Genomic DNA, 25,994 nt, shown 5'->3' on the forward strand with positions numbered 1-25,994 from the left:
CGTCTGGTGAACAGGTCAGGGTTCCATAGCCACATGCAAAACAGCAGAAACTGGATCAGCAGAGAGAGGGAGAGCACACTTAAGTTAACACAGGACACCAGATAAGACAGGAGAATTTCACCAGATAGGACAGACTGACCCTAGCCCCCCAGACTGACCCTAGCCCCCCAGCACATAGACTATTGCAGCATAGATACTGGAGGCTGAGACAGGAGGGGTCAGGGGACACTGTGGACATGGCCAACCAGGCAGGATATAACCCCGCCCCTTTGCCAAAGCACAGCCCCCACACCGCTAGAGGGATATCAACAGTGCACCAACTTACTACCCTGAGACAAGGCTGAGTATAGCCCACGAAGATCTCCTCCACCGCACAAGTCCGAGGGGGCACAATCTGGACAGGAAGATCACGTCAGTGACTCAACCCACTCAAGGCGAGTAGAGTGAAAAAAGCCTTGCACGATGTGACGCACCCCTCCTAGGGACGGCCTGGAAGAGCACTAGTAAGCCAGTGACTCAGCCCCCGTAATAGGGTCAGCGGCAGAGAATCCCAGTGGAGAGAGGGGAGCCAGCGGTTCGTCACTCCAGTGCCTTGCCGTGCAACCCAATAAGAAATACGGGTTATGTCCCATTAATCTCTCCTTTCTCCTGAATTGTGCCAGTGTTAATTTCGTCAACAATAACTATGACGAAAAATACTCGTCAATGACCTATTTTTCCAGATTAAAACTATAATGATAACGAGACGAGATGCCCTGGAAAAAAAACGATTACAAATTACTTTTCATTTTAGTCAACGGAAATGTGAGGCTTTCATATAGGCCATTTTTGCTTTGATCACATTAGAAGCTCTATTTTCCCATGTGCTCTGTTATTCATTCATCTGTGTTGCCGCTTTTTCGCCGTGGTCCGCAGATACGAGTTGCAGTTGCTTTTTTCCTATGGGAAAAACCAAATGCAATTTGTTACATTTTTGGAGTACAGTAATACTTCTGGCATTTTTGCAAAGCTCAAATTCTCCCATTTTCAAGGAAACCACTGTTATTTACCCCCTTGACGGTTATAATAGGGAGAAAATCTGAGCTGTAAATTGTTTAACATGTAGCCAATATGGTTAATTATGGCTGGCATTGGTTACAATCTGCCACAATATCAATGTTGCCAGCTAGGGTATACGTGGGGATATTAGGCCTAGTTGGACTATCTGAATGTGCAGATGATTGAAGTTAGAGGTTGCCTAGATATTCATTATTTAATAGAAAAAATGCACTGACTATTATGTGACTAAAATGGCTGTGACTAAAACTAGACAACATTTTTCGACAGTTTTAGTCGACTGACAACAAAAACTAACAAAGGATGAAATTCCTAAAATGTGACTAAGACTAAAATATATTTTAAGACTAAAATAGCTGACAAAATTAACACTGAAGTGTGCAATCTTTCACTACTCCCCACAAATGTAAAATCATTAGATTGCTGTAGGCATGGGTTAGCTTGAGGGAGTTTCTTTATGCCAGTCATTTTCTTTCAAATCCATGAAGGGAAGGGAACAAGTGCACACTTCGGGATAAAGGACAGATTATTGGAAAGCAACCTTTGGGAACTTGTGTTATGTACAGTGCATTCGGAAAGTATTCAGACCCCTTGACTTTTTCCACATTTTGTTACGTTACAGCCTTATTCTTAAAATGGATTAAATATTTTTTTCCCCTCATCAATACCCCATAATGACAAAGCAAAAACAGGTTTTTAGATGTTTCTGCAAAAGTATTCAGACCCTTTACTCAGTACTTTGTTGAAGCACCTTTGGCAGCGATTACAGCCGCGAGTCTTCTTGGGTATGACGCTACAAGCTTGACACACCTGTATTTGGGGAGTTTCTCCCATTCTTCTCTGCAGATCCTCTCAAGCTCTGTCAGGTTGGATGGGGAGCGTCGCTGCACAGGTATTTTCAGGTCTCTCCAGAGATGTTCGATCGGGTTCAAGTCCGGGCTCTGGCTGGGCCACTCAAGGACATTCAGAGACTTGTCCCGAAGCCACTCCTGCATTGTCTTGGCTGTGTGCTTAGGGTCGTTGTCCTGTTGGAAGGTGAACCTTCACCCCAGCCTGAGGTCCTGAGCACTCTGGAGCAGGTTTTCATCAAGGATCTCTCTGTACTTTGCTCCGTTAATCTTTCCCTCGATCCTGACTAGTCTCGCAGTCCCTGCTGCTGAAAAACATCCCCACAGCATGATGCTGCCACCACCATGCTTCACCGTAGGGATGGTGCCAAAGCCCTTCTCCCCCGATTGCTCAGTTCGGCCGGATGGCCAGCTCTAAGAAGTGTCTTGGTGGTTCCAAACTTCTTCCATTTAAGAATGATTGAGGCCACTGTGTTCTTGGGGACCTTCAATGCTGCAGAAATTTTTGGAGCGCCAAAAACCTTTTGACCACTAGTGTGTAGATTGAGGATTTATTTTATTTAGAATAAGGCTGTAACGTAAAACAAAATGTGGAAAAGGGGAAGAGGTCTGAATTCTTTCCGAATGCATTGTATATCAGACAGCTGGTTACATACGCCTATACACAGCACAGCCTATTTCCCAAAAAGGCCCAATAAAAGCTTTCCATTTGGTGTTATTCATATAATTCTCATACTGTACCATAGAAAAGTTGGAGTACTGTATGTACAAAAAATAAGTGTGTCATTGGTCTTCCAATTTCACCTGGATTTCTATTAGAACAGACAGGGTAGATATGGGATGATGATAACCACTGGCTTGATTTATATTTAATGAGTGCTCATGAAGATGGAAGTCAAGTTTTAAATTACTTCTCAACTGAGCACACCCAAAATATTGGCTACAGATGCCCTAGCAAAGACCAGGGGTGGCTCATCCAGCCCACTTAGAACATGAATTTGCAAAAATTTCTAAAAACCTGTTTTTGCTTTGTCATTATGGGGTATTGTGTGTAAATTGATGAGGGAAGAAAACAATTTAATCCATTTTAGAATAAGGCTGTAACATAACAAAATGTGGGGGTCTGAATACTTTCCGAAGGCACTGTATGAATTAATGTTTGTAAAAATTGTTTTTTTTTTAAAGTTAACGTTGAGCGATGACTGTCTACCGGTAGGCTATGCCTTGTTTGGTGAAAGGAAATGTTCTAGGTTAAAAGTAAATTTGATGTAATAAATTATAATCATGTCCTCTTCTAACTAAAACTATGTATGACAAGGAAAGTTGGAAAACTGAAAATGTTTATTTTCTTATTGTCTCTTTTCAGGTTTTGAAGAAGATTGCTAAGTTCATCCAGGAGCAGAATGATAAGATCTATGCTCCACGAGGTCTGCTCCTCACTGACCCTATTGAGAGAGGCCTCAGAGTTGTATCCTTCTTCACAAAGCAGTTTGATAGCCATTAAAGCAACATGTCTATTTCTGAAAGGAAACTCAGAATTGGTCCCAAATGGCACCCTTTGAAGGGCACTACTTTGTAATTGGGAATAGTGTGCCTTTGGAACACAGCCTCAATATGTGCTACGCACATGGGGTAAACAAGGTACTCTGATTTGGGTGGCCAATAGCACTTCGAAAAAATATATATATTTAGAATTAGAAGGTCAGAAAGTAAGTATTGTGCTTTTTTTCAGTGATATTTCCTGTATGCGTTTCTTAGGCCTTCATTAATTCTGTAAGAATGTGGTTACCTTACAAATGTAATCACCAAAATACCAGCTGCTTGTATTACAGTAACAACACAATGGGTTTCGTCATGCAGGCTGATATATATTTAAGTCAGAGCTGGGCTGGGCTAGCTCCATGTTGATGTGTGCTGTGCAGTACTAGCTAGAACAATGAAGTCTCACAGTGACCTGCTGCTGATGTGTGACCGAGTTGGTATGTGGTGTTTCCACAGTTGCGCCACAAATGGCACACTATTCCCTTTACAGTGCACTGCTTTTGACCAGAACCCCATAGGGAATAGGGCATCATTTGGGATGCATACCCAGGGCTCTGTGTGGTGTGCTCCCCTCTAGAACCCCTTCCTGTAAATGGAAACCAGGAGTCTGGGCAGCTCACAGGAAACCCAGTGGTACCCTATAATAATACCAAATAAAAGTTATTTTTAATCAATTTCATCTGCGCAAAATCAGAGGGTGCAGAAATGGTCACCGTTCTCCAAGTGTGTGGCTGACTCAACATCCAAATGAATTGTACTGAGGGCTGGAGCAGGCGGTGAAATATTACTGAAATTGTTTGTAGCTGAGGACCTCCTCCTGTATGATTTCATTGTCTGCATCCCAAATGGGACTCTGGTCAAATGTAGTGCACTATATAGGGAATAGGGTGCCATTAGGAAAGCAGACCTTGGTTTTCTGGTGACCTCCTGGATTATTTCTCCAGCACAGCCTGGGAGCGGCTGTGATAGAAGACTGGAGATTGACAGGAATGTCACACCTGCCCTTTTTTTCCTCCCATATCTTCTCAATGCACCCGAACAAAGTAATGTCTGCATTTTCGAGTGTCTGATTTGTTGTCTTGACTATTGCTGCCCAAGTGCTTTACACATAGCAGTATGTGTCTGTAGATGTACATTTTAGAGGAATTTTGCATTGCCTCCGAACTTTGTTCTTTAACTAAACATCATCAAGGTTGAAGTAACCATCTTTGAAGACAGGAGCCTGGGCAGATAAAATCTACAGTACTATGGTGAGTTTGAAGACAGTCATGTCACACAGGATGTGTACAACAGATTGCATATGCCTCATGGATTCATGGCCGTTCTGTATTGCTTACCAAATTACTCTGGAGCAATCTGTGGAAGAATACTGTCAAACTGCTCAAAGGGTGAAATCTATAAGTATTTGAATAGTGAGTGTGTGAGAGCAATTTCTTTAATCTAATGATGGATAGATATGTGGCATGTGATTGAATTGAAATATGGCTGCTCTTGCTTTCCAAGACTGAAATTATATTCTTCCTGATTCACCCCATGCTGTTATGAAAATTATTGAGACCATGTCATTGTCCCACAGCAATTTGTATTTACTCTCATGCTGTGCAGTTCCCATCTACCATATGATTCTCTGTACAGTATCACGCCACTCTGTTATGGGTTTCAAACATCGCAAAATTCATAAAAATGTACTGGCAGGCAACACAGGGTTTTTGTCCCAATGAATTTCAAGAGTACTACATATGTCATGAATCTATTCGCCTCAATCAAGCACATCTGTCCGCCTTGTGTAAATTATTGCATATGACAAAGAGCATAATTTCCCCCATTAAGATCGCAACCATTTTCAACAACAAGTGTCAAACTGCAAAACTGTTTGCGAACTCTTAATGACGATGTCTCAACTTGGTGGTTTTCAACAGACACCTCAGTCTCAGTCACGCCAAACCCAAACTGTCTCTGTGAATGTTCTGCCTGTAGAGAGAGCAACCATTCTTAATGGATCGGCTGAAGAACATGGCCCTGTGGAACAAAGTGCATACAGGGATTATTATTTTCATTAGAAATTCCTGCAGGGCACCTTTTATACATGTATTTGTGAGGAATGTAAACTGCTCTTTTATAAGTAGCTGTTAAGAGGAGTCTGTTGGACTGTTGCCATGGTCTTTTAGGCAATCTGTCCTTCAGCCAATGCAGCAGGCCCACTGGAAAGGCCCAATGTGAAGTGTTGCAATAGCATTGTCCCACTACTCTGCTGCATGCTCTTTATTCCTTCCTTCCATAGCAGAGCAGAAGGCCCTGATGGCGGACCTCAGTGGACCTGCTGTGGAATTTCACAGTTCAGGGTGAAGTGTGTGATGAATGGTACTCTGGTGTAATTGCTCCAGACCTCAGTGTAGGAAAACAGACGTTCAGCAGTTAATGTTTGCAAAATGAGTCATTAACAGACGACCGTGCCAAGTCTATCTCCCCATGCTGCTTCTCCTCCACCACAGTGCTCCCTCTTCAGGAGCAGGACCAATGCCCTGTGTGTTGTCCTGGCTCTTCCTGGTGCCAACCTGCCAACACAGGCTGGCACCGCTTTAGAGAGTGGGCACCTGGATTATCTTGACCTACAAATCATTAGTCTTTGGAGAGAATAAATGCTCTCAATTGTGAATATATGAAAGGGTTTATGATATGTAAAATAAAGATACATGTTTTCTCAGAAGAACAACTTTGAAATGACCAAAAAGCTTTGATATAACCAAAGTTGATGATGAATAAGTAGTGCACATTGTTGAGCACGGTGATGTGTGATGGTGGGTATTTAGAGCCATAGAGATGAGTAGCTAGCTAACTATACACAAAGGCTTAACTAAAAACGTCACTAAAGTTGATCTGCAATTACATTGATGGAAGCTACAATCTGTCTGCAATGTTGAAGCTGAATATATATATATATAAACTCAGCAAAAAAGAAACGTCCTCTCACTGTCAATTGCGTTTATTTTCAGCAAACTTAACATGTGTAAATATTTGTATGAACATAACAAGATTCAACAACTTGAGACAAACTGAACAAGTTCCACATACATGTGACTAACAGAAATGGAATAATGTGTCCCTGAACAAAGGGGGGGTCAAAATCAAAAGTAACAGTCAGTATCTGGTGTGGCCACCAACTGCATTAAGTACTGCAGTGCATCTCATCCTCATGGACTGCACCAGATTTGCCAGTTCTTGCTGTGAGATGTTACCCCACTCTTCCACCAAGGCACCTGCAAGTTCCCAGACTGGGGGGGATGGCCCTAGCCCTCACCCTCTGATCCAACAGGTCCCAGACGTGCTCAATGGGATTGAGATCCGGGCTCTTCGCTGGCCATGGCAAAACACTGACATTCCTGTTTTGCAGGAAATCATGCACAGAATGAGCAGTATGGCTGGTGGCATTGTCATGCTGGAGGGTCATGTCAGGATGAGCCTGCAGGAAGGGTACCACATGAGGGAGGAGGATGTCTTCCCTGTAACGCACAGCGTTGAGATTGGCTGCAATGACAACAAGCTCAGTCCGATGATGCTGTGACACACCGCCCCAGACCATGACGGACCCTCCACCTCCAAATCGATCCCGCTCCAGAGTACAGGCCTCGGTGTAACGCTCATTCCTTCGACGATAAACGCGAATCCAACCATCACCCCTGGTGAGACAAAACCGCGACTCGTCAGTGAAGAGCACTTTTTGCCAGTCCTGTCTGGTCCAGCGACGGTGGGTTTGTGCCCATAGGCGACGTTGTTGCCGATGATGTCAGGTGAGGACAGTCTGAGCACTGATGGAGGGATTGTGCGTTCCTGGTGTAACTCGGGCAGTTGTTGTTGCCATCCTGTACCTGTCCTGCTGGTGTGATGTTCGGATGTACCGATCCTGTGCAGGTTTTGTTACACGTGGTCTGCCACTGCGAGGACGATCAGCTGTCAGTCCTGTCTCCCTGTAGCTGTCTTAGGCGTCTCACAGTACGGACATTGCAATTTATTGCCCTGGCCACATCTGCAGTCCTCATGCCTCTTTGCAGCATGCCTATGGCACGTGAACGCAGATTAGTAGGGACCCTGGGCATATTTCCTTTGGTGTTTTTCAGAGTCAGTAGAAAGGCCACTTTAGTGTCCTAAGTTTTCGTAACTGTGACCTTAATTGCCTACCGTCTGTAAGCTGTTAGTGTCTTAACGACCATTCCACAGGTGCATGTTCATGAATTGTTTATGGTTCATTGAACAAGCATAGGAAACAGTGTTTAAACCCTTTACAATGAAGATCTGTGAAGTTATTTGGAATTTTACGAATTATCTTTGAAAGACAGGGTCCTGAAAAAGGGTTTATATACAGAAAAAGGGTTTATATAAAGAGTTTATATACAGTACTAGTCAAAAGTTTGGACACCTACTCATTCAAGGGTTTTTCTTAATTGTACTATTTTCTACATTGTAGAATAATAGTGACAACATCAAAACTATGAAATAACACATGGAATCATGTAGTAACCAAAAAAGTGTTAAACAAATCAAAATATATGTTATAGTTCAGATTCTTCAAAGTAGCCACCCTTTGCCTTGATGACAGCTTTGCACACTCTTGGCATTCTCTCAACCAGCTTCATGAGGAATGCTTTTTCAACAGTCTTGAAGGAGTTCCCACGTATGCTGTTGGCTGCTTTTCCTTCACTCTGCGGTCCAACTCTTCCCAAATCATCTCAATTGAGTTGAGGTCAAGTGATTGTGGAGGCCAGGTCATCTGATGCAGCACTCCATCACTCTCCTTCTTGATAAAATAGCCCTTACACAGCCTGGAGGTGTGTTGGGTCATTGTCCTGTTGAAAAACAAATGATAGTCCCAGCGTATCGCTGCAGAATGCTGTGGTAGCCATGCTGGTTAAGTGTGCCTTGAATTCTAAATAAATCACTGACCGTGTCACCAGCAAATCACCCCCACACTATCACACCTCGTCCTCCATGCTTCACGGTGGGAACAACATGCGGAGATCATCCGTTCACCTACTCTGCGTCTCACAAAGACACAGCGGTTGGAACCAAAAATCTCAAATTTGGACTCATCAGACCAAAAGACAGATTTCCACCGGTCTAATGTCCATTGCTCGTGTTTCTTGGCCCAAGCAAGTCTCTTCTTCTTATTGGTGTCCTTTAGTTAAATTTTATTTGCAACAATTCGACCATGAAGGCTCGATTCACGCAGTCTCCTCTGAGCAGTTGATGTTGAAATCTGTCTGTTACTTGAACTCTATGAAGCCTTTATTTGGGCTGCAATTTCTGAGGCTTTTAACTCTAATGAACTTATCCTCTGCAGCAGATGGGTCTTCCTTTCCTGTGGTGGTCCTCATGAGAGCCAGTTTCATCATAGCGCTTGATGGTTTTTATAACTGCACTTGAAGAAACTTTCAAAGTTCTTGACATTTTCCGGGTTGACTGACCTTCATGTCTTAAAGTAATGATGGACTGTTGTTTCTCTTTGCTTATTTGAGTTGTTCTTGCCATAATATGGACTTGGTCTTTTACCAAATAGGGCTGTCTTCTGTATACACCCCCCCCCCCCCCCCCCCCCCCCCCACCTTGTCACAACACAACTGATTGGCTCAAACGCATTACGATGGAAATAAATTCCACAAATTAACTTTTAAGAAGGCACACATGTTAATTGAAAGGCATTCCAGGTGACTACCTCATGAAGCTGGTTGAGAGAATGCCAAGAGTGTGCAAAGCTTTCATCAAGGCAAAGGGTGGCTACTTTGAAGAATCTCAAATATAAAATATATTTTGATTTGTTTAACACTTTTTTGGTTACTACATTATTTCATAGTTTTGATGTCTTCACTATTATTCTACAATGTAGAAATAGTAAAAATTAAGAAAAACCCTTGAATGAGTAGGTGTGTCCAAACTTTTGACTGGTACTTTTTGACTGGTACTTTTAAAAAAAGTGTATCTGCATAAACTGGCTGCTTTTTGTCCTTTTTTTATTCTACCTGCTGTTTAAGAGCCTTTTTCTCACTGACCTTCTCTCACCTTTGGCAGATCACAGACTGACTGGACTATAGCTCTTGAGGGGCTGGTTCTATCTGGTTCTGGGTCTGCTCAGCATCACCTGGGGCCTCATTTATCAAAGGTGCGTTCACTCAAAAAATGGTCTAAACCTTGCGAATGCTAGTTTTCCGTCAAATGTTGGTATTTATCCATTTGGAACATGAAGGGAAAGTGTGCGTATCTCCATGCAAATCTCAGACCATGGGTATGCACAACTTCTAGTTGTTGATCAACTGTATCACAAGCAAATATCGTTCTTTTGAGGAAAACTGAGGTGTTTAATGCATTGAAATTATGCTCATTAAAACATATAGGCCTAATGATAAAACAGATGCATTTGCCATTGGTAAGGAGATCACATAGCAGCATGTAGCATGTTTCTTTTACTTTTCTATAGGGCTAAATCATAATCATATTGCAGGACATGTCTCTCCTCTTCCACCCTTAGCGCCATTGGTTTCTTGTTTTCAGGGATACTGAAGAACTGGAAAAACTGAAGTGGATACTACGCTCATTTATCCATCGCTTATTTAATAGCAAACATGCTCCAAAGTAAATAAACCGGTAGCCTATTTAAATTTGACAGTATGTGTAGGATACAGTATTGCTGTGCGAAAGGAGCGCAACATCATAGCCTATTTCAATTCAGAGCCTATACCAAGGTAGAAGATAGAAACAATCATCTACTGATAAACAAAATATTGAACAACAATTTGTATTTTCCATAGAAGTGTGCTGTAGCATTTACTTTTGAATAGTTCGAATAGGGAATCAAACTTGCAGAATGTGCTGCCAGTGTTTGTCACTCTCTGTAGGCGGCATGCATATTTAGTTTGAAAAAGTCACTGAAAAAGATTTAAACATTCTGACCTCACCTCTATATAAACGTTATAAAATGTGCCATTGCACTTTCTTTTAGAAACTGTCATGGACTCAGTTCCAACATCTCCAAATCATACATCAAATGAGGGCATTTTTGTTACCGTAAGGTAACAAAAACATGCGTATATGTTTGATAAATCCCAATAATGAGTTGTGCATGCAAATCCTAGTATCTCCACGTACAGCAATTTAGTGAGAAATGTATGCACGGTTGATAAATGAGGCCCCTGGTCCTGGGTGGGTGGATCCACCACCACACCTCCAGACTGAGGACCACCTGAACCTTTAGCCGGCAGAACATCATACTAGCTCTCCTTGCTCCCATCCAGGATCCACATCTACATTCTGATTACTGCGTCGCTACAATCTCCCCTCTACTCCACTCCCTTACACTGTTCTATACTCCACTCCACTAATGCATGTACAGTATATGATGCTGGGGCTGTATTGCCCAACAAAATCCTAAATGCCCTTCTAAAGTGAAATAAGATCAGATACGATTTGACAGTTATGTTGTTTTATGTAATACGTCTCCTGACTCCTAATCCTCTCAAATGTAATTCCTATCTCTGTATTTATAACCATTACTTACTGTATCTTAAGTCTATTTACTTTTGCCTGTACAGAGATTGTTTGCTTTACAAAACCAAATGGCCCAAATTATGCTTGCATTCTTCTTGCATGTTGCTTCAATGCTCAGATGGTTCTTTTGTAAAACGTAACTGTGCCATGCATAGTGTTTGTTTGGTGACTTCTGTTCATTTCGCCATGCGCTGATTGACTTGTTTGTACGTGTGTAGGTAGGCTATGTGTAGCTATGTAAGCACATTTGATTGCCTTCAAGTGAAGCGTTAGGCCGAAAAGTGCTCTTGTTTGTCTCCAGTGCCTGTAGTTGTTGTGAAGATTGTCTCAGTCAGCTCAGTGGGTTCAGGTCAAGTGTATCTTAGCATTCTATCTTAGCAGCCATCTTATTTAGCTTATCCTAACTTTTTCTTGCTTTATTCTCGGCAGCAAGCAAGTTAAAAACCTAAGATGATTCCTAAACAACCCCAACTTCTTGATTTATTTGTTCTTGTATTGATCAATTGTATGAATGAAGGACATTAGATTGATAAAACTTTTTGCTGATGATATAGATATATATATATACACTCACAGTATATGGGTTAAATACAATGATGAATATAAACCCTGGATTGCTGATATGTATTGGCCAATGAAAGGTTTTGAAGCCAAAGGTCGGCCATATTGGCACTCCTCAGAAGAAGCAGTTTTCAATTAAATGTTTCAAGGACAAAATGACATGTATTTAAGTATAATTTTTTTGTAGTAGAGACGGTAACATTAGAACTTTCAAAAATGTATACTTTAAGGAAAATGTTTTTATATATATTTTATTATTGTTCTTTTTTTTTTATGTTTAGCTCACATTATGTAATTTAAAGTATGCAATACGGAGTCTGTAATATAATACATGTGTCAAAAACAAATTTAGACATTAATAAATGCTTTTCAATAGCTTCCAAAATATATTTTTTACAAAGGTTGGGGTCTCAAGATGGAGGCGCGGCGGCTTCAAAACAGCGCCATCTCAGTCATCTAGTGTATAAGTAATTGGTTAAATATGACATTGCTCAGTAGAACTACATCCATTTCATAATGATGCGTTTTGAATGTTAAATGCTGAGATTATTTTGTCTGACTGAAATCTGTTAGTGCTATATTACAGATAATCTAACACAACAGAAATGTCAGATTTATAGATTTTATGGAACGTTTTGAGGGCAGGTTATAATGAAAGTCACATCACTTATTCTCATTTATTGTCAATATTATTTCATTGTATTCTGAAAATGGCGATGTTGAGCGAAAATGAAAATGTATTTAATTTGGCCTTTTTAACATTAAACTCTATTTAGTTTGATAAATTGGTATACCTTTTATATGTAATTTGTTAAGTTAAAATGCAAACTGTTTCTTAACTTGTGAATTGTATCATAATAAATCAAACGTTTCACATCTTCTACACTTCTGGATGATGCAGAAAATAATTAGGATGTTTTAGCTTAAAGGGGCAATCCAGAATTGAAACAATAACAAAGTGTGGTCCCCGCCACTTTTTCAGTAAAAAGCTCAAATTCATAGACAGAGCTATGGATGCAAGGATTGACAATCCATGATATCAAAATTATAGTTTTAAACATGTTTTGAGGCTATACAGTGTTTGTTTACTTTGTTTACAAACAGAGTAAAACAAGCTTATATTTTAGGTTCTGATGGGTTAAGACAGTTGAACTAATGAGATATTTATAAATTATACTCTTCAAGAATCAATGGGTACATGTTATTAATTAATATGTCAAAAAATGGATGTTGCAACTACAAATTGTAAACAAACTGTATGATAATCTATAGTAGAAATGTTATCTGTAAATTGACATATTCACGTCTTCTTTAAATAGATTTTGGGACAGTACATTTGACTGAGATTGGCCCTCTTCATCAATACAGTAATAGCATGGATGCACAAACACTGGTTTTACACAGACTGTGGGTACTGATGTCTGGTCAGAGTGGGTTTTAGACAGGGAAAAGTTGCAACCTAGGGCTGGAAAAACAGGACTTCCCAGAGAGCTGCTTTCAATTCCAGGTAATATATTATCTTGTTCATAAGAGTTATAGAGGGGGACCAGCCTGACTAAATCTCCCTGAAAGTTGTAGTATTTCTCACCGTTAAACTAAATATTCACAGAAAAGTCGTTCTGGGTATAACTAAGGAGGTGGAGAGAGATTTCGAGTAAGATTGGACAAAGGGACACATTCTGCATCCCAAATGGCACCCTATTTCCTATGTACAGTGAGGGAAAAAAGTATTTGATCCCCTGCTGATTTTGTACGTTTGCCCACTGACAAAGAAATGATCAGTCTATAATTTTAATGGTAGGTTTATTTGAACAGTGAGAGACAGAATAACAAAACAAAAAATCCAGAAAAACGCATGTCAAAAATTTTATAAATTGATTTGCATTTTAATGAGGGAAATAAGTATTTGACCCCCTCTCAATCAGAAAGATTTCTGGCTCCCAGGTGTCTTTTATAAAGGTAACGAGCTGCGATTAGGAGCACACACTTAAAGGGAGTGCTCCTAATCTCAGCTTGTTACCTGTATAAAAGACACCTGTCCACAGAAGCAATCAATCAATCAGATTCCAAATTCTCCACCATGGCCAAGACCAAAGAGCTCTCCAAGGATGTCAGGGACAAGATTGTAGACCTACACAAGGCTGGAATGGGCTACAAGACCATCGCCAAGCAGCTTGGTGAGAAGGTGACAACAGTTGGTGCGATTATTCGCAAATGGAAGAAACACAAAAGAACTGTCAATCTTCCTTGGCCTGGGGCTCCATGCAAGATCTCACCTCGTGGAGTTGCAATGATCATGAGAACGGTGAGGAATCAGCCCAGAACTACACGGGAGGATCTTGTCAATGATCTCAAGGCAGCTGGGACCATAGTCACCAAGAAAACAATTGGTAACACACTACGCCATGAAGGACTGAAATCCTGCAGCGCCCGCAAGGTCCCCCTACTCAAGAAAGCACATATACGTGCCTGTCTGAAGTTTGCCAATGAACATCTGAATGATTCAGAGGAGAACTGGGTGAAAGTGTTGTGGTCAGATGAGACCAAAATGGAGCTCTTTGGCATCAACTCAACTCGCCATGTTTGGAGGAAGAGGAATGCTGCCTATGACCCCAAGAACACCATCCCCACTGTCAAACATGGAGGTGGAAACATTATGCTTTGGGGGTGTTTTTCTGCTAAGGGGACAGGACAACTTCACCGCATCAAAGGGACGATGGACGGGGCCATGTACCGTCAAACCTTGGGTGAGAACCTCCTTCCCTCAGCCAGGGCATTGAAAATGGGTCGTGGATGGGTATTTCAGCATGACAATGACCCAAAACACACGGCCAAGGCAACAAAGGAGTGGCTCAAGAAGAAGCACATTGGCTAGGCCACTCCAGGACCTTCGTCTCCAGACCTTAATCCCATAGAAAATCTGTGGAGGGAGCTGAAGGTTCGAGTTGCCAAACGTCAGCCTCGAAACCTTAATCACTTGGAGAAGATCTGCAAAGAGGAGTGGAACAAAATCCCTCCTGAGATGTGTGCAAACCTGGTGGCCAACTACAAGAGACGTCTGACCTCTGTGATTGCCAACAAGGGTTTTGCCACCAAGTACTAAGTCATGTTTTGCAGAGGGGTCAAATACTTATTTCCCTCATTAAAATGCAAATCAATTTATAACATTTTTGACATGCGTTTTTCTGGATTTTTTTGTTGTTATTCTGTCTCTCACTGTTCAAATAAACCTACCATTAAAATTATAGACTGATCATTTCTTTGTCAGTGGGCAAACGTACAAAATCAGCAGGGGATCAAATACTTTTTTCCCTCACTGTGAGCCTATGCTCCGTTCAAAAGTACTGCACTACATAGGGAATAAGGTGCCATTTGGGACGCAGCCACAGAGATAGGACTTTCCCATGAGCTCTGAGGTTACTCTTGACCGTAAGATAAATTAGACCCAATCACCTGTTCTGGTTCCCTGTCCTCTCTCAGGCCGAGCCTGAGAAAGAGACTGCTGAACCATCCCCTTCAGTTTTAGCACGCACAGAATCTATTCAGCGAAGCTTCACATAATTAACCTTTTATCACATGAATGCAGCTCTTTGTTACCTCATAGAGCAGAAGGAGATATTCCCTGTCCCAAGCGTGTCTAGTCAACCGAATGTCTGTCGTTACCCACTGAACTCCGTCTCAAGTTACCCGTGACATTCCCCCTCCTGGTGGCACAGCATGGTAGGTGGTCTTCCCTTCATGGCCGCAAAACCAGCCAGACCTTCAGCCGTGTGAGGAGTGTGTGTAGTCTGTGTGTGTGTGTCAAACGTGTAGTTGTTGCGTGTGTGTCGGTAGTGTGTGTATGTACTTCGATGGCTCTTGCTACCATTATCTGCCCTGGTGGGAAGACGTGGATTAATAGAGAGACTATAGCTACAGTACATCAGGGGAATGGGTGGTCTTGGAAGGGGATTAAACAAACACCTGCCTGCGCCTCTAACATCTAATCTGTCAGGAGGACTAAAACCTGAAAGTGTCAGAGGGGGTGATAGGTGTGTAATTGATGGTCCTGGATGAATCCCATCTTCCAGGGTAGTAGGCTATGCATGGCTGAGGCTAACTGCTACATCTATAACTGTGTCCCAAATGGCACCCTATTCCCTTCATAGTGCACTAGTCGACTTTGACCAGGGCCCATAGGGATCTAGTCAAAAGTAGTCCACTAGATAAGGAATAGGGTGCCATTTGGGACACAGCCTATGCTTTAGACCTGGAGCATTTGTCTCAACCAGACAAGCTGAGCTGCTTCACAGTCTTCTTAACAGCAGTCCTGTTCCTGGGGGTGCCGGAGATTAACTTTATTAGTCCTTCTGCTGAGTAATGCAGGGCTGCTTACATTAGCACAGGAGACCGTCCAAACAAAGAGCAATGAGGCCTGGATTTACTCCAACCAATGACAACAGGAAGTCCATCTCTAGTTTTCACTGAACAGCAGTTACCCAAGTGAACAGCTCCAATTTAAGTGCATACTAATTCTCTAACATAGCTTTTTTAGTACAAACAATGCTCTTACAAAGCTGTTTTAGTGCATACAATGCTCTTACAAAGCTGTTGTAGTGCATACAATGCTCTTACAAAGCTGTTGTAGTGCATACAATGCTCTTACAAAGCTGTTTTAGTGCATACAAAGCTTGCCATTCGGATTAGCTTGCTGCAGAAAGTCTAAAACTTTTGTAGTACTTCAAACTCATTCTGAATTTGCCTTATGGACTATTATGTCCCTTGTGGTTCAGTTGGTAGAGCACGGCACTTGCGAAACCAAGGTTGTGGGTTCGTTCCAATGGGGGAGCAGTACGAAAATGTATGCACTCACTACTGTGTCGCTCTGGATAAGTGTCTGCTAAATGACTAAAATGTAAATGTAGAATAACTGTATTTCTCACCTCTAGGTGTAGCACATGCATAATTCCCTAACAAATGGCATGGATACATAAATGAAAGAGTAAAACTAGTTGTGAGAATGTTTCTGATGGCACACTAAAAGAAAGTCACTCCTGTTGAAATATTGCAATGTAGATATTAAAGGACATCCCTTGGCCATACCGTAGGAATGATAGAAAAGTCAGCAGAGCAATGAAGAACAAACTGTAATGTGTATAGATGACCCGAGGGTGGAAAGCATATGCTGTGTCCTACATGAGACACCACTGCTTTATGGTCTATTGCCAAATCACTACCTTAAACAACCAGAAGATGGCAGCAAATTCAAGAACTGTGTGATTAAGACTACTTTATTGGTAAATTGGCCACAAGGTCCAACTGAAATTGTACCTCCGCTTTTAACCCAACCCCTCCTACAGACATACTTATAAATATATACCGTTTTTTTGGAGAGTTCGGGGTGTGGCCACACTGGGAGATGTGGGGGGTTAAGTGCTTTGCTCAAGGGCACAACGGCAGGCAATGGCATCTAGGATTTGATACCATCAACCCTCCGCTTGCCAGCTCACTTCCTGACAGATTTTTCCCGTCGGACCCAGGATTCAAACTGGTAACCCTCCAGTTGCTGGTTCACCTCTCAAACCTGCCGCCCCTGCCATGTGTGATGATGGTGGCATTAGGCCTAATTTAAATGTATAGATCTGAAAATACAACCGACAACTTAGATTTGTTTGCTCAATAAATTGTTCCTTTAATATAGTTAACAAAGCACATTATGGATTTAAACACTCCATTCAAGTATACAGTTGGCATACATAATATACTGTAGCGACTCAGCTGTCACTGTACTGTACCCTCATAAAACAGAGGATGACAGTTTGGTAGCACCATTATAAAAAGTACAATAAAATAATGAGCGACACACACACACATTATAAAATAAAAAAACTAAGTAAAAAAAATCCCTACTCTATTAAAATCCCTGACTTTTACAACAATAAGTTACTTATATGATGTTTGCTGGAAAATATGAGATTGTTCATGAATGTTGAAAAGGAAACAAAAAGGCACTGAGGGGGATTAGTTGTATCCCTCCGTTTGAACTACCGTACTACCACCACTATGTTGTGGTGTGGGGCAGGCTAATGTCTGCTATTTGGTCACCGTTTTTACAATGGAAAAGGAACTTCTCAGGCACTTGGGACTGGTCCTGGGTTTATTACAGATGTCAGAGTGAGAACACCACAGAATAACTTACAAATAGAGCATGTTGACCATATTGATGACATCTGAGGGAGTACCCTGAGGGTAGCAACCCTGCACTTCTAAATAATGTTGTCTACATTTCCCAAGGAAGAGGAAATATAATACATTATTAAATCACGTCACCTTGTTGCACAATTCTAAGAGAGAAAAAGGCACAGGACATCTCTTGGACTGTTAAACATTTCCCAACAGCAATGCGCTTACTGGCAGTTAGTTATTGCATCCTATCATTGTATTGTACTGTACTGTATCCTTCATTAAGCTACTCGGAGAGTAGCCTATATGAGGCACTTACTGTATAAAGCCATTAAACATTATTATTAGCTAATGATCAATAAAGTCTGTAGTGTTCCCAAATATGCCTTCGTTCATAGTCCAAGAGAGAGATTTCTTTGTCAGAGATATCCAAACACTGGGAAAATGACCTTTTGAATTAACGTTTTATCATATTACAAAAAGAAGTGCCGCAGAATTCCCTTTTCACTGCACTAATTTTGTCCAGGGCCAAACCGTAGTGCACTATATAGGGAATAGTGTGCCATATGAGTCTCATAACCTCTAGTGGGGAGCAGTGGGGATGTACATTTCATGTCTCTAACCCAGGCGTGACAGAGAAACTCTATCAGTACCGTATTGATCTCAACCAGAGAGCTGGGACTGGGAGAGGCTGCCTGGTTTTGGCCTGAACTGGGAGAGGCTGCCTGGTTTTGGGCTGAACTGGGAGAGGCTGCCTGGTTTTGGGCTGAACTGGAAGAGGCTGCCTGGTTTTGGGCTGAACTGGGAGAGGCTGCCTGGTTTTGTGAAGATAAAAGGATACATAAAATAGTCTGCCTAAGAAGGAGAGGGGATGTCTGAAAGATGTGGGCAGTGGGTTGCTTCTTTAGGCATAGTCAATGAGTGCTGTCCATATACTGTAGCACTCCCCACTAGGAGGGTTCATTCTTAACAGCTGTAGGCTTATTGGCGACAAGATAGAAGAGTTCATCCTGGACTGCTGAGAGAGAGAACAGAGCCCCAGGACAGCAACACAATTAGACCCAACCAAATCATGAGAAAACAAAATATAATTACTTGACACATTGGAAAGAATTAACAAAAAAACAGAGCAAACTAGAATGCTATTTGGCCCTAAACAGAGAGTACACAGTGACATAATACCTGACCACTGTGACTGACCCAAACTTAAGGAAAGCTTTGACTATGTACAGACTCAGTGAGCATAGCCTTGTTATTGAGAAAGGCCACTGTAGGCAGCACTGTCTCTCAAGAGAAGACAGGCTATGTGCACACTGCCCACAAAATGAGGTGGAAACTGAGCTGCATTTCCTAACCTCCTGCCAAAAGTATGAACATATTAGAGACACATATTTCCCTCAGATTACACAGACCCACAAATAATTAGAAAACAAACCCAATTTTGATAAACTCCCATATCTATTGGATGAAATCCCACAGTGTGCCATCACAGCAGCAAGATTTGTGACCTGTTGCCACAAGAAAAGGGCAACCAGTGAAGAACAAACACCATTGTAAATACAACCCATATTTATGTTTATTTATTTTCCTTTTTGTACTTTAACTATTTGTACATAATATGACATTTGAAATGTCTTTATTCTTTTGAAACTTTTGTGAGTATAATGTTTACTGTTAATTTTTTGTATTGTTTATTTCACTTGCTTTGGCAATGTAAACATATGTTTCCCATGCCAATAAAGCCCCTTGAACTGAAATTGAATAGATAGATAGATAGATAGAGAGAGAGATCTAGTGTTTGGGGGCTTTTTGGCATTCTCTCTGTGTTGGTGGTGATGGTTCTCTGTTCTTCTCTTTCATCCTTTTATCTGTGGATCACCTGGTTGTTCAGTAGCCCAGGAAAGGCCTCCTCAGTCTCAGTGCTTAACGAACCACCTGGACACAGAAAAGGAGACAACAGGTCACACATGGTTACAATTAAAAATGTCACAACACTTTACACATTACACTTTCAAACCAAAGTTTGTCAGACGATTTAAGACCTCTAAAGTAGTCTAATGTCAAGATGAAACCAGGTCCCACGACATCAGTTGTGTAGATCCAACAACTGCATATGCCTCCACCACAAATTAATGGCATATAGCTGGATCAATACATCTTGACATTAGTCTACTTCTGAAAACATTTAACTTTCATTTATGAGTGAAATGTCCCTTTAAGTCAAGGAGGGTGGTGGAACAATGCAGTAACACATCATGTCTGATGTAAAACAGTCGCTCTACCTATGGTTGGTGCACCATTGCCTTACCATTATGACAGTTGTACATCCATATACGGTGGCCGTCGTATCTACATCTGCACTTCATGAAGTTATTGGAGTGGTCGGACTCAGGCACCTCATAGTTAGGGTTAATAACAACCTGTGGGACAGAGCCAAGTTGTTGTGAATGATCATTCCATACAAACAATCTTAACTATTGACAATCTAACAAGACTGTGTCCGGCAGAGACAACTAGTCCAACATGGAGATGACGAGGAAGCCAATCAAACTCTACAACTAACAAAATACATAGTTGGCATACAACATGAAAACCTCAATCGATAACATAGGATAATAGTGGAGTGGCATGACCTTGGTAGGGTACCAAATTGCATCCTATTCCCAATAGTGCACTACTTTTGACCAGAGCCCTATCAAAAGTAGTGCACTATATAGGGAATAGGTTGCCATTTGGGAGTTTACAGCATGTAACCAGAAAAGTCACTTACCTGGAATATGTAATCTCCGGGCTTGATGTCTGTGATGTCGATCCACTGGCAGTCAATATCATGTCTGTACGTATCCCAGCAGCCCACAGTGATGCCTTGCTCCCCAAAGTTGGCACACTCATATCTTTTCTCAATACCTGTCGAAGTTACAATCAATTAAAGACAAACAGGTAAGCACATCATTTTGCATGATGGACGCTTTTGTGAGTGAAAGTTGGGCTATTGCTCAGAGCTGGATGGGTATAGGCTGTATTATATTCCGCTTGGAGTGAGGAACACTGCATAGACGAGGGCTTTCCACACTACTGAGCTGAACAAAGCAGAGCCAAACCTACTGAACTGGCCTAGTTACACATCCGCCACAGTTACTGGAACCAGGCTGAAAAGAACGACACAGCACAGTTTGGTTCAGGTTGGCATAATAGTGTAAAAAAGGGTAGAAGTTTGTCGGAGGATGGTATGAATAGGTAAGTTGCAGGGCCTTGGTCAAAAGTAGTGCACTAGGGAACAGGGTGCCATTTGGGATGCACACTGTTTCTCCAGGCTCTTACCCTCTTCACATTCAGTGTCCTCCAGACAGAAGCTGGCCTTGTGTCCCTCTGCCACCTTAGTGCCGTTGAGGCTGAGCAGGTCATAGTGGGTGAACACCTCCATGCTGTGATAATGGCTGGACACAGAGAGAGACACGTTTATTCAACTAACCTCTAGCTTGCAATCACAGTGCAAAAGTAGACCTGTCAACTACTTGGTGCCTAGTATATTCTCTCTGAAGCAGATAGGTTTTTATACAAGAGCTTGAGACACTGTTGAAACACATGGCACCAAGGCCAAAGAAACCCAAAATAAACATTTCCTTTGAAAATGGTATATGTTTAGCAATTCTATGTGTAATCCAACAGGGCTCTTGGCAGAAGGTTGATTGGAGCTCCACTGCATGCACCGAGGGTTTGATGTGTGTAGAGCTGATGACTGTGTGAAGCTGGCAATATTGCACAGTTCATCCAATGCCTTGACCAAGAACATCTGAGACGTTTCAGTCCATGGTCAATTACAGGGCAGAGAACTTTTGGAAATGGGAAACTTTCAATAGAACTTTCTCTTAACTTCTGCCTCTTATGAAAAGCAACAAAACGTGTTTTGACAGTTATCTCCAAACAGCGCTAAAATAGCCAATCCTGATGACCCACACAACTGTGAGGTCAATAAATCACCAAATTAAATAAAAAAGTAAATTATCTTACAGTTTCACAGACAGACAGACAGACAGACAGAAAAATCCATGGAGATACTTGCCTGTGGCAGTCATGCCACACCCAGGAGTGGCGTTCAGCCTTGGGACGGAAGTCAGACTGTCCGTTGTTGTGGATCTGGGAGGAGAAGCGCAGCAGGCGGCGGTTGGAGATGGCAGGGCTCTCACTGGAAGTGGTGGAAAGGCAGTTCTCCTCGTAGGCACACTGCAGCAGGAACATGGGTCTGTCCTCCATATAGGTGGTCTGCTCCACTACCTGGGGGTTCAGCACCAGGTCAGGGGCAGCTGAGAGGAGAGCAAGGAGGGGACAGGGAGCAGAGAGATATGGCGGTTACTGGTTTGAAATCAGACCATACTTTATCCTCACAATTTACTGTAACATGTAGTGCTGCTGACTACTGAAATTACAATGTTACAGGTCCGCACTCAAAATATTGATAGATGAGATTGAAGGATGCTTATAATAGCCATTAAATCATAATAGGCCAGGCCAGACAAATGTATGTTTTGGCATGCAAGCAATCATCTTTCAATGCAAGACATTACATTTAAGTCATTTAGCAGACGCTCTTATACAGAGCGACATACAGTTAGCGAGTGCATACATTATAATTTTTTTCATACTGCCCCCCCGTGGGAATCGAACCCACAACCCTGGCGTTGCAAACACCATGCTCTACCAACTGAGCTACATCCCTGCCGGCCATTCCCTCCTCTACCCTGGACGACGCTGGGCCAATTGTGTGCCGCCCCGGTCGCAGCCGGCTACAACAGAGCCTGGATTCGAACCAGGATCTCTAGTGGCACAGCTAGCACTGCGATGCCTTAGACCACTGCGCCACTCGGGAGGTAGTCTAGTCCAGGCAGACTACTGTCTGTAAGGAAAAGACATATGAGTCCTCTTACTCTCTGAGCAGGAGACTCCGGCAGCATTGCGTCCCCCTCCTTTAGGACAGGTGAGATGAGCTCCGTGGTGCAGGCACTGGGAAAGGGACATCTCAGTGCCAGAACATCGCACTCCACTCATCACCACAGGGTCAGCACTCACCTCCCCTGGCCAGTACCACGTCTCCTACAGGACAGGAACACAACATGACAGCGGTCAGGGAATGGTTTATATCAGACAGAGAATTTGTGGTATCAGACGTAGGTTGTGTTTGCTATGCCAATATATGATTATATTTTATTATTATATTTATATGTTCAACTAACTAGTTGGATAATTAATGTATGTAGATACCAGTAAGTATAAAGGAGTTTGAAAAATGTACCGGTAGTATTCACATTCACTATGGATTCAAGGGGCATAGCAACACATACAGTGGGGAAAAAAAGTATTTAGTCAGCCACCAATTGTGCAAGTTCTCCCACTTAAAAAGATGAGAGAGGCCTGTAATTTACATCATAGGTACACGTCAACTATGACAGACAAATTGAGAAAAAAAATCCAGAAAATGACATTGTAGGATTTTTAATGAATTTATTTGCAAATTATGGTGGAAAATAAGTATTTGGTCACCTACAAACAAGCAAGATTTCTGGCTCTCACAGACCTGTAACTTCTTCTTTAAGAGGCTCCTCTGTCCTCCACTCGTTACCTGTATTAATGGCACCTGTTTGAACTTGTTATCAGTATAAAAGACACCTGTCCACAACCTCAAACAGTCACACTCCAAACTCCACAATGGCCAAGACCAAAGAGCTGTCAAAGGACACCAAAAACAAAATTGTAGACCTGCACCAGGCTGGGAAGACTGAATCTGCAATAGGTAAGCAGCTTGGTTTGAAGAAATCAACTGTGGGAGCAATTATTAGGAAATGGAAGACATACAAGACCACTGATAATCTCCCTCGATCTGGGGCTCCACGCAAGATCTCACCCCGTGGGGTCAAAATGATCACAAGAACGGTGAGCAAAAATCCCAGAACCACACGGGGGGACCTAGTGAATGACCTGCAGAGAGCTGGGACCAAAGTAACAAAGCCTACCATCAGTAACACACTACGCCGCCAGGGACTCAAATCCTGCAGTGCGAGACGTGTCCCCCTGCTTAAGCCAGTACATGTCCAGGCCCGTCTGAAGTGCATTTGGATGATCCAGAAGAGGATTGGGAGAATGTCATATGGTCAGATGAAACCAAAATATAACTTTTTGGTAAAAACTCAACTCGTCATGTTTGGAGGACAAAGAATGCTGAGTTGCATCCAAAGAACACCATACCTACTGTGAAGCATGGGGTTGGAAACATCATGCTTTGGGGCTGTTTTTCTGCGAAGGGACCAGGACGACTGATCCGTGTAAAGGAAAGAATGAATGGGGCCATGTATCGTGAGATTTTGAGTGAAACCCTCCTTCCATCAGCAAGGGCATTGAAGATGAAACGTGGCTGGGTCTTTCAGCATGACAATGATCCCAAACACACCGCCCGGGCAACGAAGGAGTGGCTTCGTAAGAAGCATTTCAAGGTCCTTGAGTGGCCTAGCCAGTCTCCAGATCTCAACCCCATAGAAAATCTTTGGAGGGAGTTGAAAGTCTGTGTTGCCCAGCGACAGCCCCAAAACATCACTGCTCTAGAGGAGATCTGCATGGAGGAATGGGCCAAAATACCAGCAACAGTGTGTGAAAACCTTGTGAAGACTTACAGAAAACGTTTGACCTGTGTCATTGCCAACAAAGGGTATATAACAAAGTATTGAGAAACTTTTGTTATTGACCAAATACTTATTTTCCACCATAATTTGCAAATAAATTCATTAAAAATCCTACAATGTGATTTTCTGGATTTTTTTTTCTCATTTTGTCTGTCATAGTTGACGTGTACCTATGATGAAAATTACAGGCCTCTCTCATCTTTTTAAGTGGGAGAACTTGCACAATTGGTGGCTGACTAAATACTTTTTTTCCCCACTGTATGAGCAAAGCAGTTTTTCTACCAACCACAAGAGGGTTGGTATAGTATATAGTACGTACAGTGCATTCGGAAAGTATTCAGACCCCTTGACTTTTTCCAAATGTTGTTACGTTACAGCCTTATTCTAAAATTGATTAAATTGTTTTTTCCCCTCATCAATCTACACACAATACCCCATAATGACAAAGCAAAAAATAAAACTGAAATATCACATTTACATAAGTATTCAGACCATTTACTCAGTACTTTGTTGAAGCACCTTTGGCAGCGATTACAGCCTCAAGTCTTCTTGGGTATGACGCTACAAGCTTGGCACACCTATATTTGGGGAGTTTCTCCCATTTTTCTCTGCAGATCCTCCCAATCTCTGTCAGGTTGGATGGGGAGCGTCACTGCACAGCTATTTTCAGGTCTCTCCAGAGATGTTCGATCGGGTTCAAGTCCGGGCTCTGGCTGGGCCACTCAAGGACATTCAGAGACTCTTGCGTTGTCTTGGCTGTGTGCTTATCCTGTTTTGCCAGGTGAACCTTCGCCTCAGTCTGAGGTTCTGAGTGCTCTGGAGCAGGTTTTCATCAAGGATCTCTCTGTACTTTGCTCCGTTCATCTTTTCCTCGATCCTGATTAGTCTCCCAGACCGTCCCACTGAAAAACATCCCCACAGCATGATGCTGCCACCACCATGCTTCACCGTAGGAATGGTGCCAGGTTTCCTCCAGACATGACGCTTGACATTCAGGCCAAAGGGATCAATCTTGGTTTCATCAGACCAGATAATATTGTTTCTCATGGTCTGAGAGTCTTTAGGTGCGTTTTGGCAAACTCCAAGTGGGCTGTCATGTGCCTTTTACTCAGGAGTGGCTTCCGTCTGGCCACTCTACCATAAAGGCCTGATTGGTGCAGTGCTGCAGAGATGGTTGTCCTTCTGGAAGGTTCTCCCATCTCCACAGAGGAACTCTGGAGCTCTGTCAGAGTGACCATCAGGTTCTTGGTCACCTCCCTGACCAAGGCCCTTCTCCCCCGATTGCTCAGTATGGCCAGGCGGCCAGCTCTAGGAAGAGTCTTGGTGGTTCCAAACTTCTTCCATTTAAGAATGATGGAGGCCACTGTGTTCTTGGGGACCTTCAATGCTGCAGAATTTTTTTGGTACCCTTCCCCAGATCTGTGCCTCGACACAATCCTGTCTCAGAGCTCTACGGACAATTCCTTCAACCTCATGGCTTGTTTTTTGCTCTGACATGCACTGTCAACTGTGGGACCTTATATAGACAGGTGTGTGCCTTTCCAAATCATGTCCAATCAATTGAATTTATCACAGTTGGACTCCAATCAAGTTGTAGAAACGTCTCAAGGATGATCAATGG

The 25,994-nt window shown here is 42.4% G+C and overlaps 2 protein-coding genes across 8 annotated transcripts in view; one reads left to right on the plus strand and one right to left on the minus strand.

The window, feature by feature from the left end:
- The window catches only part of LOC311141977 (golgin subfamily A member 7-like), a 45,360-nt gene that overhangs the window by 17,945 nt on the left and 1,421 nt on the right, over positions 1-25,994 (plus strand). The window contains exons 4-7 of one of the 7 annotated variants that reach the window (XR_014614256.1): positions 3,271-3,372; positions 4,639-4,696; positions 9,507-9,597; positions 9,987-12,425. Coding sequence is in view for 4 of the 7 variants with exons in the window: in XM_084177514.1 (XP_084033640.1) it covers positions 3,271-3,372; positions 4,639-4,680 (144 nt within the window). In the remaining 3 variants the exon portion in view is untranslated. Of the gene's footprint in view, positions 1-3,270; positions 3,373-4,638; positions 4,697-5,730; positions 7,850-9,506; positions 12,426-25,994 lie in introns of those variants that run through there. The other 6 variants (XR_014614257.1, XR_014614255.1, XM_084177514.1 and 3 more) reach the window with 6 other exon arrangements.
- The window catches only part of LOC311141975 (lysyl oxidase homolog 2B-like), a 64,173-nt gene continuing 55,372 nt past the window's right edge, over positions 17,194-25,994 (minus strand). The window contains exons 9-14 of the mRNA XM_084177512.1: positions 22,628-22,793; positions 21,766-22,006; positions 21,024-21,139; positions 20,473-20,609; positions 20,011-20,122; positions 17,194-19,637 (exon numbers count right to left, since the gene is read on the minus strand). Coding sequence (XP_084033638.1) covers positions 19,567-19,637; positions 20,011-20,122; positions 20,473-20,609; positions 21,024-21,139; positions 21,766-22,006; positions 22,628-22,793 — 843 coding nt within the window. The 3' untranslated portion in view covers positions 17,194-19,566. The remainder of the gene's footprint in view (positions 19,638-20,010; positions 20,123-20,472; positions 20,610-21,023; positions 21,140-21,765; positions 22,007-22,627; positions 22,794-25,994) is intronic.

This window comes from Coregonus lavaretus (genome assembly GCF_964263955.1).
Source record: "Coregonus lavaretus genome assembly, chromosome: 14".
Taxonomy (NCBI): domain Eukaryota; kingdom Metazoa; phylum Chordata; class Actinopteri; order Salmoniformes; family Salmonidae; genus Coregonus; species Coregonus lavaretus.